General features: G+C 41.1%; 1 protein-coding gene across 1 annotated transcript in view; it reads left to right on the top strand.

Moving 5' to 3' along the window:
* LOC108799381 (epidermal growth factor receptor-like) overlaps positions 1 to 17,348 on the top strand; it is a 56,927-nt gene that overhangs the window by 32,257 nt on the left and 7,322 nt on the right. Inside the window, exons 6-13 of the mRNA XM_018571248.1 lie at positions 1,316 to 1,467; positions 2,022 to 2,208; positions 2,999 to 3,088; positions 5,516 to 5,584; positions 7,552 to 7,670; positions 9,587 to 9,728; positions 10,692 to 10,808; positions 15,125 to 15,257. Of these exons, the coding sequence (XP_018426750.1) occupies positions 1,316 to 1,467; positions 2,022 to 2,208; positions 2,999 to 3,088; positions 5,516 to 5,584; positions 7,552 to 7,670; positions 9,587 to 9,728; positions 10,692 to 10,808; positions 15,125 to 15,257 (1,009 nt within the window). The remainder of the gene's footprint in view (positions 1 to 1,315; positions 1,468 to 2,021; positions 2,209 to 2,998; positions 3,089 to 5,515; positions 5,585 to 7,551; positions 7,671 to 9,586; positions 9,729 to 10,691; positions 10,809 to 15,124; positions 15,258 to 17,348) is intronic.

Below are 17,348 nucleotides of genomic sequence, written 5' to 3' on the forward strand. Positions count from 1 at the left end.
GCCCAACGTAATGCAAGAACTAAAAAATCCAATAAATTAAAGAAGTGGGCCCAAGACAAAGTCAGTCTATGGAGGAAAAGCCTAGATGATGCTTGGTGTCCTCCAGCCTGGAAATTAGGCAGGCTTGATCAGACATGCTGCAGCTTCTATTGCACACTGTGAGAAGTTTGTAGTGTGCAGATAAATCAGAGTAAGCAATTTCAGTACAGAAGAGGAGCCTGTGCAACTGGACAAGGCTGAAGGTAGTTTAGTGTTAATGCTTAGCATTTATCTACTTTCCTTCTCAGCTGTGCACTTCCTGATGAACTTATTTTTACCCACTTTTACTATGTCTACTTTCGTTCACACTGTGATTATTTTTCTGTTTTAGGTATGCCCATTGTCCTCTCCCATCTCCACTTCCATCCTGGACAAATTAATTGCATAACAAAGTAGCACCAAAACTATCAGGGTTATTCACTAAGCTGCCGGAGGCAGCCGAGTGAATAACAGAGCCGTAGTGAAGTGAGCCGAACAACGTTCGGCTATTCACTACGCCTCAGTATGGCTGATTTCAGCCGTACATCGGCTGCCTTCCGCTGCACTCCGGTCAGCTGAACATGCTCTGCATGTTCGGCTCAGCCGAAGTGCAGAAGGATTTAGACTCAGCTGATCCAACATCTGGATCGGCTGAGCCGAAGCTCCGGCAGCTCACTCACTGCCGTTCGCCCCTATTCACATAGGGGCCGAACGGCAGTGAGTGAATAGCCGAATGCCGCCGAGCTGCTTTCAGCTTGGCTATTAAGTTGTTATTGTTTGATGACAGATCAGCGTCCCCTGGTCATTTGGGGGACGCTGATCTGTCATTACAACTGGGCGGAGCCAGCCGTGAGATCACGGCTGGCTCTGCCCAGCTGTCATTTGTGAGGCTGGCCGTTCGCCCCGCTTTGGCTGTTACTTCGGCATGGTCGAGCCGAAGCATATGCCTTCGGCTTAGCTGAGCCGCTTGGCCGCCTTCGAGAGCTGTACGGGCTATAGGATATAGCCCGTACAGCAGCTCTTCAGTTTGACCGAACCGTAGGGCTCCCGCAACCCAAGCGAGCCGAAGGATAAGCTGAAGCTTGGGCTGATCCTTCGGCTAGCTTTGTGAATAACTCTGAAAATGTGTGAAGGGTAGTAAAACATGGAATCCCCATAAACCAATATCTAGGTACACAGGATTCTGGTTTCACATTTTACACCACTTTATGTAATAACATTGAAAATGCAGTGCATAAATTAGATTGTTTTATTACAATTCATAGGGACCTAAGTTTTTTTTTTTACTCTCTTTCAGTTTGTATGGGTACTACTAACATCATGTCACTTATGGGGACAGTGGATGAACATTACCAGATGATAAAGAAGATGTTTAGTAACTGTGAAATTGTTCTTGGAAATCTGGAAATTACTTTCCTAGAACACTACCATGATGTATCATTTCTTGAGGTATAAATATATTTGGTTTTAGTGTTTACTTATCAGAAAGAAAAGGAAAGGCTCCACTGGTCCCTCACTGCTGGCTCTACTGAGTAACGTTGGTGCCAAAACTTTGCATGCACCAGCAGGTGATCAGAATTGGCATTTGAGCAGGATGTGAGCAACAGTGACAGAGGCAGCAATAAAGTAGTTTGTTTCAGTATGGAACAGTTACAAATTCTCTCAGTGTATTATTGCTACCTCATTCCCCCTTGGATTGATTCCTCTAATACCCTGTTTGTACCTTGTGTGGTCCCCAGGGCAGAAAATTATGTGAATCTAGCAAATAGGGACACAGACCACTATATAACTAATTCCTACGTTGGTTTTCTGCAAACTTTTGAAATGTTCGGTTGGTTTGCTTATCTGTACTCCAAACAAAGCATGACCCAGCAGAAGAGGACTCTGCCCAACAAGCTGACACACAATAATATCTTATGTTTGTGAAGTTATTTGTATTATTCTTGCTTTGTTTTATCACATATTTAATTGATACGCTCAGAATCATTTGTATTTAATTTCAGGACATAAAAGAAGTGCGAGGTTACGTTCTGATCGGTTTAAACAATATAAAGACCATTCCGTTGACCAACCTTCAGGTGATCCGAGGAAACATTTTGTTAAGAAATGCCTCCCTCTCTATTTTATCTAATTTGAATAGAGAGAACAGAACACAAGGGTTAGAGGAGCTACCAATGAGACAACTAAAAGGTATAATGTCAAGCTTCCGTGTAATGGCCAGATTTATATACACTATTAGATTAGATATAAACTCATATTTTATTCACAATAGAAAATAGAAAACATATCAAATGTTTAAACTGAGAAAATGTACCATTTAAAAAAAAGGTAATGTTGAAATTGATACAGCAACATGTCTCAAAAAAGTTAGGACAGGGCAACAAAAAGCTGGCAAAGTAAGTGGTACTAAAAAGGACATTTTGCAACTAATTAGGTTAATTGGCAACAGGTCAGTAACAAGATTCAGTATAAAAATAGCACCTTTGGTTTTTCCTCCATTCATACAAAGCAAATGTACATGCAATTTCGCTGAGTAAATTGCTCTGTGAACTGTTTACAAATTCACTCCTATAAGAGGTTTAATTGAGTAACTCAATCGACACAAATGCAATGGTTTTAACTTGCTGCCATGAACTGCCTATTGGTGGCATTGTCCTTCTATAAAATCCCTATAATCTTGTGTCGAAGCTAACTTTCCATATTTGCTGTGCTGACTTGCTTGATCACATTCTTATGAGACCACGTGACCAATAATTGATCATACAGGAAAATTAGTCATTGGAAGTAACATAGGTTATCAATACTACAGCAACATTATAGACAATTTACTCATGCTGATATTGTAGAATAACATATCATTTATTTTGAGGGTAGGTTCACTTATATACTGTATATGACTGGGATGCCAGGGAGTTTTCTTTTGTGCATAAAACAAGCCCATATCTTTTTTTGAATTTATCTTCATTATTTTTGTTCACAGAAATTATAACGGGTGGCGTTAGAATAATCTCAAATCCTAAACTCTGCCTTCGGAATACAATCAAGTGGGAGGACATTGCTAAACAGGACAGTATTATAATTTCTGCAGAAAACGAGTCTCTTTCACACTGTATGTATCAAAGAACTGCTTGCTGGCTCTAGTCTAAAATGAAAGACATTTTTTGCTGTTTTAAGAGTTAATTCAATTGAAATATTTTTTTTTCTATAATATGCATCTGAACAAAGGATACATTTTTTACTTAAAAAGAACCTGATCACAGATCATTTTATTTATTTTATTAATCTAAACAGTGCTAATTATTCAGTTTAGAACCACTCACATTAAAACTCCCTACTACAGTCATACAGACAGACAAATGCACTCTAAGCAATATTTCTTTGTGTAAACCTTTTCGTGACACTAAAATTAGGAGTTAAATTTTAAAAATGCATTCAAGTACCCTAACTATTAACAAAAATGTAGCTTATTTGTGTATCACTCAGCTGTAGATCCTCAAATCATCTCTGAATTGGTGCTGACACAGTTCTTCCTTCTGGAGGGTGGCTACTTTTGTTCCACATGGTCCCTGTGATGTAAAGTAGCCACCACCCCAAGCTCACTCCCGTGATGGACTCCAATCTCACATTTGGTTTACTAATTTGTATTGAAATTGTAGTCCATCAGAGGAGTGAGTTTGGAGCGGTGGCTACTTTACAACACACACAGGGACCATGGGGAACACAAGTAGCCACCCTCCAGAAGGAAGGACAGTGTCAGCATGAATTCAGAATTGATTGAGGATCTACAGCTGAGTGATGCACAAATAAGATATATTTTTGTTAATAGTTATGGTACTTGAATGCATTTTTATGATTTAACTCCTGAGTTTAGTGTCACTTTAACCCTTTCGCTGCCACCGATGTATGGCATACGTCACTGGCATCGGGCCCCTTTAAATAGGCTACCACCGGGACTCTGTTTATATGTGTAAAGCCGACAGTCAGCTTTACACTGGAAGTGATTTTGGTCCCCCAGCTGTCATTCCCCTGGTGGCAGAAACTAGGGAAGAAGCTATTGGAGCACAAACTGCACTCCAATAGCTTCTTTGGAGTGGTAAGATGACACTAGGGGTCTAATAGGCCCCTAGTGTACTAAAAAGTACGTGTTACCTCTAATGTGCGATCACACAATGTGCTTGTAAGCCCCCCTATGTGAGTTTAGTGTCACTTTAACTTACTTCTGTACTTGTCATTGTGGAAGAAAAATCCACTTAAACATGGGAAGAACACATAAAGCCCTACGGAGAGTGTTTATTGAAGTTACAGCTCTGCTAACATTTTTGGAGTGAAGGAGGGTTAAGCTGGCTATACACCTATAGTTTATTTGCAGATTTTCTATGGTCAGATGGAAAAAGTGCAACCGATTCCTCAATCTACGGTAAACTGTGTGGATGGAGGAATCTCCCACTGGGCCAAGCTTCAGTATCTTGCTAGCCGACCCCGCTGGCTGACAAAATACATGAACAATCTGAATGAAGGCAGGCATTGTTCAAGTATTTTGAAAGCCAGCGGGGCAGACTAGCAAGATACTGAAGCTTGGCTCAGTGGTAGATTCCTCCTTCCACACATTTTAGCATAGACCATAGAAAATCTGTAGATAATTTATAGGTGTATGGCCAGCTTTAGAAACCCTGCTGGGTTTTATTGTTAAATATGTTACAGAATATGATGAGCCCTCTATTCCAATCATGAGGGGGAAGCCTTTTATAGATGAGCACATTTTAAATATGCTTTATTTGTTGCAATTATAGTCTATGTGTTTAAGGGATTTTAAGCTTCACTTTATTAATGCTTCAGGTGAGATCTATTTGTGTGAAGTGCAAGGCGCGGTCACTGGTAACATGTTAGTTGTACTGGCCCATTAAGAGAAAAGGATCTGTACTTGTACATAGAGTAGGACCCCAGCAGGGACTATTGTTTCTGAGACAGCATGTGATGAGAAATCTAAAATCTTACCGTTTTCCATGGGACAGGAGCTGGGGAACATTCTTCCAATGAGGATTCTTGTTGCGGGGGCTACTGTCTAAAATACAAATTTCCCTAATTTTAAAGATTTTTTAACTTCCACAACAGAACTCAGACAGCTAACAAAAAAAAAGGTTTGCCTTGTTTGACTTCAGCTATGCGCTAAAGGTCGGGTTGTTAAGATTAGCCAGAAAGTTTTCACCCTTCAAAACAAATATGAAATTTGGGCTGGTTTGGTCAGTAGTTCTGCTTTTGCTCCATTTTTAATAAATTGGCCCCTCTTCTGCATATAATTTTTATGCACAATGAGGAGAAAATTGATATAGCTGCTTGAAATATGATTGTTCAAGGATGTATTACTACAATGATAATCAATTAAATAAATAATATATATTGCCAGCAGATTTCCTTGAATACGTAGCTTCATATAAGACCCATAATCCTATCAAGGAAGGGGAAATCTGTACTTATCTGCTGATTTTTAAAACTGCAGGTCCTGAATGTGACATGGAAGCTTGCAATGGATCATGCTGGGGACCTGGTCCAGAGAACTGCCAGCTACGTAAGTTATTTGTTTAAGTAATACCATTTACGATTACCGGTACCAGAAGTTCCATTAAGGAAGCCTTAATGCTTTTCCATTGTATAGATGATAGGAACAGCTGAATACCCTTTTATATCCATCACTGATTCAGTATATAATATTTATTGATGTTTACTATGGCAGTATATGAACTAACTATACCACATATGGCAGTATATGATCTAACTATACCACACACAGTATACTGAACATTAACTATATATAGATACCCAATTCACAATAATATCAATTTATCCATGACTATGCATTCTGTGGTATTGTGTGGCAATCCCACAGTGGAACTGGGGGTTGTAGTAACCCAGGACTCTCAGCCAGAGAGTCTGAGCAGTTCCAGGAAACAAACTATTTTGCTAGGAAAGAACTGGCTTTGCAGTTCTCTCCAGAAAACCTGGATTTGGTATGGGATCCTGGAACTGGGAGATTTCAAAGAGAACTGGGAGGGATGAAATCTCCATTCCTGGGTCCATGGTTTAGTAGGGACCAGAACCTAATGATTGCACACCTGTGCATAGCCCTTATGGAAAGGGTGATGGCAAGTGTTCTGGGCTCCAGCTGGGAAGAGGAACAGAGGTGTTCAGGAGTCAGGAGGACTCCACCCAGACGTCAGAGGGGAGCCAGGTGGCTGTGTGTGCTGGAGACACCTCGTAGACAGCGAGCCAGTGACACATGAGGGATGTGTTTGAGTGCCCACGAGGGGAGAGGTCAGGAAGGTCGGTGACCCTAGGACCGCTACGACACACTGCTGAGAGAGCAGAGTGAGGGCTCATAAGCGAATCTACTGAGCCATATAAAGGCAACTGTCTTATGTTGCTGCTGATGCAAGATATATTTCTGTTTGCCCTAAATAAACTGCATTTGATTTGACTTACCTGGACTACAGTGGAGTGTCCTTGTTACAATTCCATTACATTAGCTGTGACAGCACAATGCTTCCCTATTGTATAGATGACAGGAACTCCCACTGCAGAATGAAGAATCTGATAGATGCCGACAAAAAATAAACAATTGGGCGGAGCTAGCAGTGACTTTTACTGCTAGCTCCTCCCAACTGTTTACATTTGGCTGGCACCTGCCAGAGTCTTCTTGCAGGTCCCAGACAAATAAAAAACAACTGGGTGAAGCCTGCTTTGACGTCACAGCCACATCCACCCAGTTGTTGTCATTTAATGACAGCCAAGTGTCCTCAAACAACCTGAGGACGCTGGTGTGTCATTGAAGGACAATAACTGGGAGGGGCCAGCCATGACATCACGGCCGACTCCACCCAGTTATTGTAATGTAATGACAGCCCAGTATCCTCGAAGATGTTAGGCTGTCATTCATTGGCAACAACTTGACGGACATCACAGCTCGCTCCGCCCAGTTGTCAGTTGCGGGGAAAACATTCTGCTTCGGCAGACCATTCTGACCACTTTGTCACTAAAGCTGAGCTGAAGCATATGCATTCAGCTGGGCTGTGCCGCTAGGCTGCCTTCAGCTGTTGTACGAGCTATTATGAATAGACCGTACAGCAGTTCTTCGGTTCAACTGAACGATGGGCTCCGGCGGCCGAAATGAGCCGAAGGATCAACCGGCGCTATAACTGTATTCTTCGACTCTTTAGTGAATAACCCTCTTCGTTTTCCTTTTACATCCATCACCAATACACATTGGGATTGGTTCACTAAAGGAGTAGAGTCTGTTTACTTCAATCTTATTGGATCACTTTAATCATATCCAATCAAGAATCATGTTTTTTTATGTACCTCACACTTGAATTGGTATTCAAAGTGAACCCAGGTTCACCTTGTTTACCAAAAAGCACTTTTTAAAAAAAGTAAATGGCTTCTATTCCTTAAAATCAACCCCATTGTTTGGACCATAATACACTGACCATTATAGTTTTTTTTTTAAATATTTGTTATCTACCATTTAATTTCTTCCAGTTACAAAGCTCAACTGTGCTCAAGAGTGTCCTGGACGGTGCAGGGGACCAAAACCCAGTGATTGTTGCCATAGTCAGTGCGCTGCCGGCTGTACAGGACCCAAAGCTTCCGATTGCCTGGTAATTTATACAGCTTATTTTGACAGTGAAGGGTCAACCATCTTAACATGCAGTTTCAAGCATGAAACAATAAGGGTGGATATTTTAGTAGTTTAAACAGGGTAGAAAAAATACATTTGCTCTGTGGCCATTTTTTTTGTATGAACGCAATAGCATCTCGCTTGATAAGGTAAGTATATAACAACAGCACTCTAAACTTGCGATATTTGTATAATTGGCAATTACTTGGTGTTGGCATAGGTTGGCCCAATTGTCGCTGTTCTTTGGCAGCGATACAGAAAATATGAATGCAACTAAAATTGCTCGTAAAGTATTGGTATGCTTTAAAAAGACCATTTTACACTAAGTCCTTGAGCTAAAGCCATCCCAAGTGGAGCTTATTCTCCCTGATTCTGTTTACTTTACAGTGCAGTAGAAAAATTAAGACACATCCTATTGCAAGAGAAGTAGAAGGACTTCATGTTGGAAGATCAGACTTAGGAACTATGTCAAGAGATAAGCCAAGTTCTTGGAGATGACAACTCTCAGGCTTTTTCCAAAACCTTTTCATATCATAAACTTTATATGCTTTGGATGAGCTCTTCATTTGAATGGAAATGTTGTATGGTTCTTTTCTGATAAAGATTACACAAAATATAGTCCATTATGTTTCTCAGTAACAGAGTTCTATGGCCGAAACATGTTTTGGCTTTAGTCCTCTTTTGGGTCACAGGAGTACATTTACTAATGTTCTCCTGTGACCCAAACTCAGCATCTAGTGGGCTACGGTCTCCTATATGCTCACACCATATTGTCGAAATTCACCCTGCTGCCTGATTGACAGCTGACAGCCTTTTTAGAGCCAGAGCCAGCTGTGCCCACCCCCTCCCTATCTGTCCCTCCAATGAGCGCTGGAGGAACAAAGAGTGGAGGAGGAATCCCTGAAGGGAGTTGTGACTGACAGTCACTGCTGTCTGCAGGAAGAAGCCATTAAAGGGGCAATCAGTGATATGTGATTGCTCATTTCTCAAGCTATAGAGCCGGCCTGTGACAGCTGTAGTGTCACATGCCAGCTCATTGGGAAGAGTAGATTTTACTCTCCCAAATGTTCTCATTTAAACTAGCATTTGTTGGCTAAATTAGTGTAAAATGAATCCAAACTCCAGGCAAGCAGCTGAATACACAGATGAAATATACTGTATATAAGGAAGCTGTTTTACCTGCCATGAAGATTTGTATTTTTGTCCAAACTGGTTTGAGAGTTACACAGTTTGCCAAACCATACAGCCCTTTCCGGCAGGAGAGGAGACCTGTTTTTCCTCTGCTGCAGTTCAGTAAAACTTTCAGGTCCCCTTCCTACCCCCACCATGTGACTGGTCAGTGAAAGGAGAAACAGCAGACTGAGGAACTCATCTGTCATTGTGCTCTCCCCTCCTATCAGCATACTCCTCACACTGCAGTACAACTGATTGGCTAATTGTGCTGCTTCCCCTCCCCAGTCTAAGCACTGTTGTGGGGGGACTGTAATATTTCCACGGATTTCAAATTCAGGTACAAACACAGCTTGCATTTCGAAAAATACCTTTAAGAATAGATTCATGAAAAAAAAATTTAGAGAGTTTTTACCCCATGTGTGGCGCTCGGAAAAAAGGAAGGACTACCACGCCAGCAGAGGACCATCCTGCAGCTTCTCACATGAGCCCACATCCGTCGTTGAGAGCCAGCTTTCCTCTTCCTCGCGGTGAGTTACTCAGGTAGTGGCGCTTCCGTTCTCCAATTTTGTTTTTCTTAAGAATAGATTCATGATTGCAGAGCTACATTCATTTGTGTCTTTTATATATGCCTGGAGTACAAATTCAACATTCCCCACCATATTCATCTTCAGCTTGTGCTATTATTATCATTAAATTATCTTACAATCATTTATTTGCTTAAAGGTTTGCCGCAAATTTCGTGATGGTGACACATGCAGGGAGAGCTGTCTTCCACCTTATTTATATAACCCAAACATACACCAAATGGAACCCAATCCTGAAGGAAAGTACAGTTTTGGATACTCCTGCGTTTCTAAATGTCCATGTAAGTAACATGGTAAATTGACCCTCTAACCAGCAAATCAATTTAATGGAATGGTGGATAGGTGGGAGTCGGGTGCACTGTCAGTGTCATGATTCAAACGCACACTCCCCAGCACCCCCCCATCAGAGAGATCCTCCTCATGTACATTCCCCACAGCTGAATCACCCCCATCCCCTTCAATGTCATCCCCACAAAAAAAGATGCCTCAAAAGAAGTCTAACTTACAGACCCATAGCATGGCTGAGAGCCAGAGGATGCACTTCCTCTGGGCTTCTCCCTGTCTGTGTCATATGACACATCAAAGCCGATGAGGAGCCTATGATATCCTTCCTCAGCTCTGAGTTGTAGCATGGCTCACAAGATGAAGTCAGGCATACAGCCAGCAGGCACAGAGAACACACTAATTCTGATAATGGCCCGGCATACTGGATAACTTCATGTATTGCTGGGTCATTTCCGGTCAGTTCTTAGCTATGATGATTATATAAAAACAAATGCTGGATTAAAAAACTTTAGTATTACATATGCTTATTTGTGCTGTGTGCATTGTAGTTTAATATGTAGTTCCTTAATGGAGGAAAATTTGAATAAATTACAAAGCAAACTTTTTCTTTGAGCCTAACCATTCCTCTGCATTACATAAAAATCACACTTGTGTAATATCCTTTTAGCCAGAGGGATTTGTTCAGTGTATTTGCGATCGTGGTTTAAAAACATTTTTATTGGCAGTATTAATAAATGGCAAAAATGAAAAACAGACTGGGAGCAATCCAGTGCAGTATTAACATGGTATGTAGCTGCTTTACATTTTCTTGCCTTATGCATCAGGTCCACAGTATTACATAGTCATGTGCTTATAATTAACCATGCATTTTGCGGATTATCTATACCTATAATTATGCATTTACACATATTGAAATACTCTAAATATTTTTGAAAATATGCATTTATTTCTTTTATTAGACAATACCTTAGCAACAGATCTTGGGTCTTGTGTTAAGACATGCCCATCCGATTCATATGAGGTGGAGGAAAATGGAGCCCGCAGATGTAAAAAGTGTAATGGACCCTGTGCTAAAGGTAATACAGTACATTTACCATACATTTACTAAAAAAAGTAGCAATGCAGGAAAACGGCTAAATACACAGCTAAATGCATATATTTACATTTTTAATGGTCAAAGAATTTGTAGTTCTGCTTTATCAATCTCACCATTAACCCACCTCTGCCACACAGCCAGGAAGGTGACACTCCTATTCCGGGGTCAGTTTGCAATTTTTTGTATGTCACCTTTCCTCTTCTAACTTGCTGAGTGGAAAATTAAATTGCATCACCAGGTCTGTCAAATGTACATGATGGTGAACCAGGATGCAGTAAAGCTGAACTAGGAAGTATTACTGTGATCTTCCAGGCTGTGTAGTGTGGTAGAGGTATGAAAATCACAAAACTGACCTGGCTGACCAGAATAACGAATCTATTGACAGGTAGTTAATTGTGAGCTGGTGATTTAGGGGTCTATTCACAAAGCTGCCGAAGGATATGGCCGTAGCTTCGGCCGATCCTTCGGCTAGCTTCGGCACCAGGACCCCTTCGGTTCAGGAGAACCGAGGGGGTGCTGTACTGCTATTCACAATAGCCCGTACAGCTCCCGATCACGGCCGAGCGGCTCAGTCGAGCGCTGAGACGTGCTGAAAGACGAAAGGAAGCGCTGTTACTGGCAGCATCTCCAGGTACAAAACTTTGTTTTCCGTGCCTTCCACCTATCTGTAAACATAAGCCATTACAAATCCTCGCTGGAATTGCTGTAGTTCCAAATTTAATACACATTTTTATAAAAAATAATTCTGCCTTTATACTCACTGTGAGGTTTACTGAACCCAAGGTCATCCAAACCCGGAAGGAAGCTGTCAGTGCCAGCCCAATCAGCTGTGGCCAGCCCTGCAGCTGCATGTAAACAAAGAGGCTAGATGCCGGTGACATCATTTACCTTATATGACCACATTGCCGTATTAGATCAATGATGTCACCAGCGTCCTGCCCTTTGTTTACATGCAGATGCAGAGTGGGGAATGCCCTGGCTGTAGCTGATTGGGTTAGCACTAGCAGCTTGCTTTTCGGGTTTGCATGAGCTCAGGTTCAGTCTGAATCTGAGCTCATCCCTATTTGCTGCAGTGCCTTGTGGCCTGCAGCATATAAGATTCAGTACAAAACAACAACATAAGAGGCTGGATAAACACATCTGTAATATTAGAAAAGGAGAAATACATGCATATTAAATATTGTAAGGATATATTTGGGTATGCATACATTAATACATTTAAAGCCCAACTGCAGCCATTTCTTTTTTGTTTTTGACAGAGTAAGGAAATGTTGAAATTAATGTCAGGTTTTATTTCTAACTGTGACCCAGTTTGGGAGATTTTCACTCATTGCCCCTGCGATGTTAGTGTAAGAAATGGGTGGTTCTGGCCAGATATTCTAACTCTTCCTTCCTCAAGTAAAAAATGTGTTTTTGTTTTTGTCTGTGTCCCCTTTGCAGAGATTTCCCATCACCTCCCGTGAGGGTAAGCTCCCCAATAGGATCAGAGGCATCAATAAAAACCCCTAACCATTCCCTGCTCTGTCCAAAACAAAATGTTTATTTTGGCTGGGGTTTACAATTACAAATGCTATTTTTACTTTGTGAGGGTAATGTGTACAAAAAAATATATATATTCTGCATTCCCTGCCCCCACTAGATTGTGCTCCCCGAGTTCCTTTAAGGTGGTCCGGGACCACACATTGTTAGGTTATTCCTGTTTCCCTTGCTGTATTTTTCTCATTCTATCTCTTCTCTCATCATCTCTCCTTCTTTTCTTTCCTTTCTTGGGGGTGTGCATGCCGGTTCTGGTCTCCTTTTCTTTATGCATCTCCAACTTTATAGGTTTCAATGGCGATGGTAAATGTTGGCTCTTTGAATGTTAAGGGATTTAATCAGACCAAAAAGCAATCACAGTTGTTGTATTACATGCACAAATGTAAGATTCAGATATTGTTCCTACAGGAGATGCATTTATAATCCTCTGTAGCACCCAAGTTGCCCTCTAGGCACTATCATCTATGGCACACTATTACCAATCCGTAAAAAAAAAAAACAAAGGGCGTGGCAGTGGTGTTTCATTCTCCCCTTCCGGTTACAGTTTCCAAGGTGATGTCGGATCCTGAGGGTCGATATCTTTTTCTACAATGTTCGATATATCAAAAGACCTTTACCTTGGCCAATCTCAACCTCGCTAACAAGGGTCAAAAACATGCGTTCTCAGCTGTTATGGCCAAACTGGAAAATTTTATGGTTGCCTACACTATCGTGGGGGGAGATTTTATTTTCGTTATTGATCCTGCCTTGGACTCATCTTCTGGGAAAACTAATTTTTCGCTGTCTTCTTTGAAAGCTGTTCGTAACGCCTACGCGTCTTGCAATTGGTCAATCTTTAGCGTACGTTAAATCTGATTGCAAAAAATTACACATTCTATTCTGTTCCCCACTCTATATTGACAATTTTTTTACCTCACATTCTTTACTTAGTTGGCAGCCCTGTGCCTCCATTGGTCAGCAAATTTGGTCAGATCATTTTCTGATCTTCCATAGTTTCTCCATACTTGACACATCCAAAAGCTCACCTTCTTGGAGACACAATGAGTGCCTCCTGTGGCATCCTCTTACTTTGGGGGCACTTCAGTCCTCTATTAGGGAATTCTGTGAACATCACGCCTCAGATGAGACCTTGCCCCCTGTTCAGTGGGAGGCACTTAAGTGTGTTCTCCGTGGTATCCTGATCAAACATGCATCACGAATGAAGAAAGCTCATGAGAAGCGAATCTCTGCTCTCTTGACGAATATAGCGGATATTGAATTGAAGCAAAAATCTATGCCTTCTCCAACGTTGTAACAGGAACCATGTTGAGCTTCATTCCATGTTGGACTTGGCTTATTTGCGTCACAGGGATTTGCGCTCATTTAGTTCCGATCAAGTCTGCCTTAATTACGTCCTCTTTCTTCTCCCCTAGAGGACTCTGCCCAAGCTCCAGGGAATTGGGTGGAGTATTTTTAGCTCTGAGACTTCTACTCCATCCTCACTTGCTGTTGTGACTTGCACAGAGGCCTCTACCCCCTTTGAACAACTGTGTCTTAATGCAGTGCCGCCCCGTTGCCCAATATCTACTATATGCAACCTTATGTTGTTGGTTCTGTTTCCAGATGCTCCCCGATATTTAACGCAATGGGCTGAGGAGCTGCTCCTTTTTTGAATCTGACATTTCCAAGTCTTTTATTCTCACCCACAATCTTTCAGTAGCCAGTAGAGACCAGGTACTCTATTTTAAAATTTTGTATCGATGTTATTATTATTTGACTCGCCTACAGGATATCTACACTCAGACATGCGACCTGTGTTGTAGGTGCTCATCCCAGGCTGGCTCCATGCTACACGTTTGGTGGAGTTGCACTAGAGTTTCTACCTTCTGGTCATCAATCTTTACTACCTAAGAAAAGCTCATTGGTATTAGCATAGAGTGTTCCCCACAATTAGCCCTTCTTTCCATGTTAACGAGGTCCCTTAAGTCTACCAGAAAAGGTTTACTACGATTTTTCATAATGGCCGCCAGAGCTGTCATACTGAGACATTGGAAATTCTCCATATGTCCCACTCTGAAAAAATGGGTTGATGAAATGCAATTCCTTTGTAGAATGGAAGAACTTACTGCCAGTCTATACGATCGCCATTCCCAGTTTTATGAGGCATGGAGCGTGTGGCTTCGTTTTTGTACTACGGAAGACTTACTCAATATCTACCTGACACAGTTCCTTATTCCTGGGTCTAATTCAGGTAACCATGCTACTTTTCTTCTTTTCTCCCATGTGCTCTTCTCACTCTACTTTTTCTTATTACCCTATATGTGCTCTTTTTCCCCATTTCTTTTCCCTTATTCTCTTTCCATCTATTACACTTTTTTACTTTTCTCCTGTATTTTTTCTATTCTTTGTATCATGCATTTTGACTTGTTAGGCACTTCCCTTCATTTTGATAACTTTTTTTCTACCCAAGGCCCCTGACCTCCATACTTTGGTACACTTCATGTGTTGTACAAAACATTCATGGAGGGTGGTTTCCTGTAATGCTTCTTCTAGGTTCACCTACTGGCGATTCATGGATATTGACTTTGTTATATGATGTTTTTAAGTACTGAGCCTAAATGTTGCCTGCTTGTACCTGTTTTTGTACTTTTTTTGTTTTTACTATTTCTGTTTATATTTACTATTTTCAATACAAATATAATCTTTAAAAAAAAATAATATTCTAGCCCCACCAGCCAGCCAATTCTTATCAACTGTTTAGCATTAAATCCTTTTTTCCAGATGTAATATGTGATGGAATTGGACATGGAAAACTACAGTCCTCAATGTCTATAGATGCTACAAATATTGATGATTTTGAAAACTGCACTATTGTACAAGGAGACATATTAATCCTAAATTTTGCAAAAACCGGGTACGTCCAGACATTTTTACTTTGTCAGTTACAAATAGGGATGCACTGATACCGTTTTTTTATGTATCGAGTACGAGTAGCGAAATTTTTTTGTCGATACCTGGTGACGAGGGAGCATGGAGCCGGCTTCCTGGCCAATCAAGAAGTTGGGCAGTGAGTTGTTACCTGCCCCCCAGCTTCCTGATTGGCTGGGAAACTGGCTTGCTAATCCCTGGTGATGAGGGAGGATGGAACCAGCTTCCTGGCCAATCAGGAAGGTGAGTGGCGTGTAATGACTCGCCGCCTGGCTTCCTAATTGGCCGGGAAGCCTTATAAATGCTCCCTCGCGGCACTGCCATTAGAGGGAATATCCCTCTGACCTGAAGTTCCGGTATGGGGGGTATCAGAGCATTTGGGCGAGTACGAGTACTCACCCAAATACTCGGAAGCAACATCGATACTATTATCGGTATCGGTGCATCCCAAGTTACAAAAATGTTGGGCACTAAGAACTAAAAAAAACATATTTTTCCTACTTCTATACAACCACTTTGTATGACAGTAAAGTTAGGCCTTAAGCAAAATAAGCAAAGCAATGGGCATAGGGATTACATGACTGGGTTTTAAAAGGGACAAGAGGCAAAATGGGTTAAAGAAAAGAGGTTGTTGGGTGTGGTACATACAGGACCGGAGGGGTGGAGACAAACAGGAGGGGCTTCAGGGGTGGATCAGAGTATAGGATCTAGCATCAGGCAGTCCGCAAGAGCGTGTGGTCAGGGGAACTTCCCACACACCCACCCAATAGTCGTTCTCTTTGCTTGGTGATGTAGGGGTTTTTATGTGTTGTTCATGAGGGTATTCTTGTAGCAGCGGGTGGGTTTTTAAGGTCCTTGAAGGTGGTAATTTGGGTAAAATGTCAAGTGGGTTGGGCTGGTCTGTTTTACTAGTTTACTAGTCTGTTTTACTAGTTTGAATATTCAGTATAGTGGAGGTATCTACAATTAATGGTAGAATTGTTTTTGAACTGGAATTTCTGTGGCTAGATTTAAAGTGCCTTGAAGGACCTTGGGCCCTATTTGACTGTGGTTGTTGGTTATACTGTATGTTTTATTTAGATTTTCTTAATAAAAGGCTGCAATAGATATATAAACTCCAGACGGTGTCTGGTGTTGTTATTCAAATGGGGGTTATGTGAGAGGGGATAGCTATTGGCAGTTGTTTTGGTTATGGATAAGTCCTCTTTAATACCCTAGTCATGTCAAATTCATATTCCTGTAGAGAAAATGCACTGATCATATAGAAGTTACTTGTGAAAACACTGTGTAGGTTGACCATAATTTGACTCGGTTTTATGTGGATGCTGGTAGGATCAATATACTATTGGCTTACTGGCCTACTGTGCCTTTGCACTTTCACCATGGCCAGACTCCACTTCATGCAAACAAGGTGGTTTTCCTGCAAATGGATTTTCCACAAAAACTCACAATAAAGCAAGAACTAAAACAGAATATGTAAAGCAAATATGTTGCGCTCGGTCTAAGTGAACCAACTGCACACTAAAGTGTTAATAAACAAATCTGTGTAAAAATTACAACAATCCGTGTGAAAAAATTGATTCAAGTGGATTATTTACATATGACTAGAAGGTTCAACACACAAACATAATAAGAATAATAAAAATCAACACTGGAACCTTCAGAATTAGTGCCAGTGATCAACCTCATTGGTTCAGCATGTATATTTTAAACACGTGAACCTCTGGCCAGCGGTGTAGTAAAACAACACAGAAAACTAAAATTTAAATCGTGATATTAATTCAAGCTGTGAACAAACTTTGAAAAGGAAGGAGGGGCTCTGTGGTGGCCCTCCAATACTCAAAAAAAAAAAATGTGCAAATAAATCAAAAACGTGCAAATAAATCAAAACTCTAAAATAATAACAGCAAAGAAACTGACATTTCAAGGGGCATGTATCATTACATGCATAACCAACGAACAGCACTTTAAGAAAGGGCAACTTCCTTCTCTCAGTGACACTTGATCAATCTGTCCGGCAGTCCTCCAAACATTCAATGACAATTCCCCAAGAGGGGCTCCTTGTTAAAGAGGTCTT

The sequence above is a fragment of the Nanorana parkeri genome, unplaced genomic scaffold (genome assembly GCF_000935625.1).
Source record: "Nanorana parkeri isolate BGI_ZX_2015 unplaced genomic scaffold, ASM93562v1 scaffold41, whole genome shotgun sequence".
Classification (NCBI taxonomy): Eukaryota; Metazoa; Chordata; class Amphibia; order Anura; family Dicroglossidae; genus Nanorana; species Nanorana parkeri.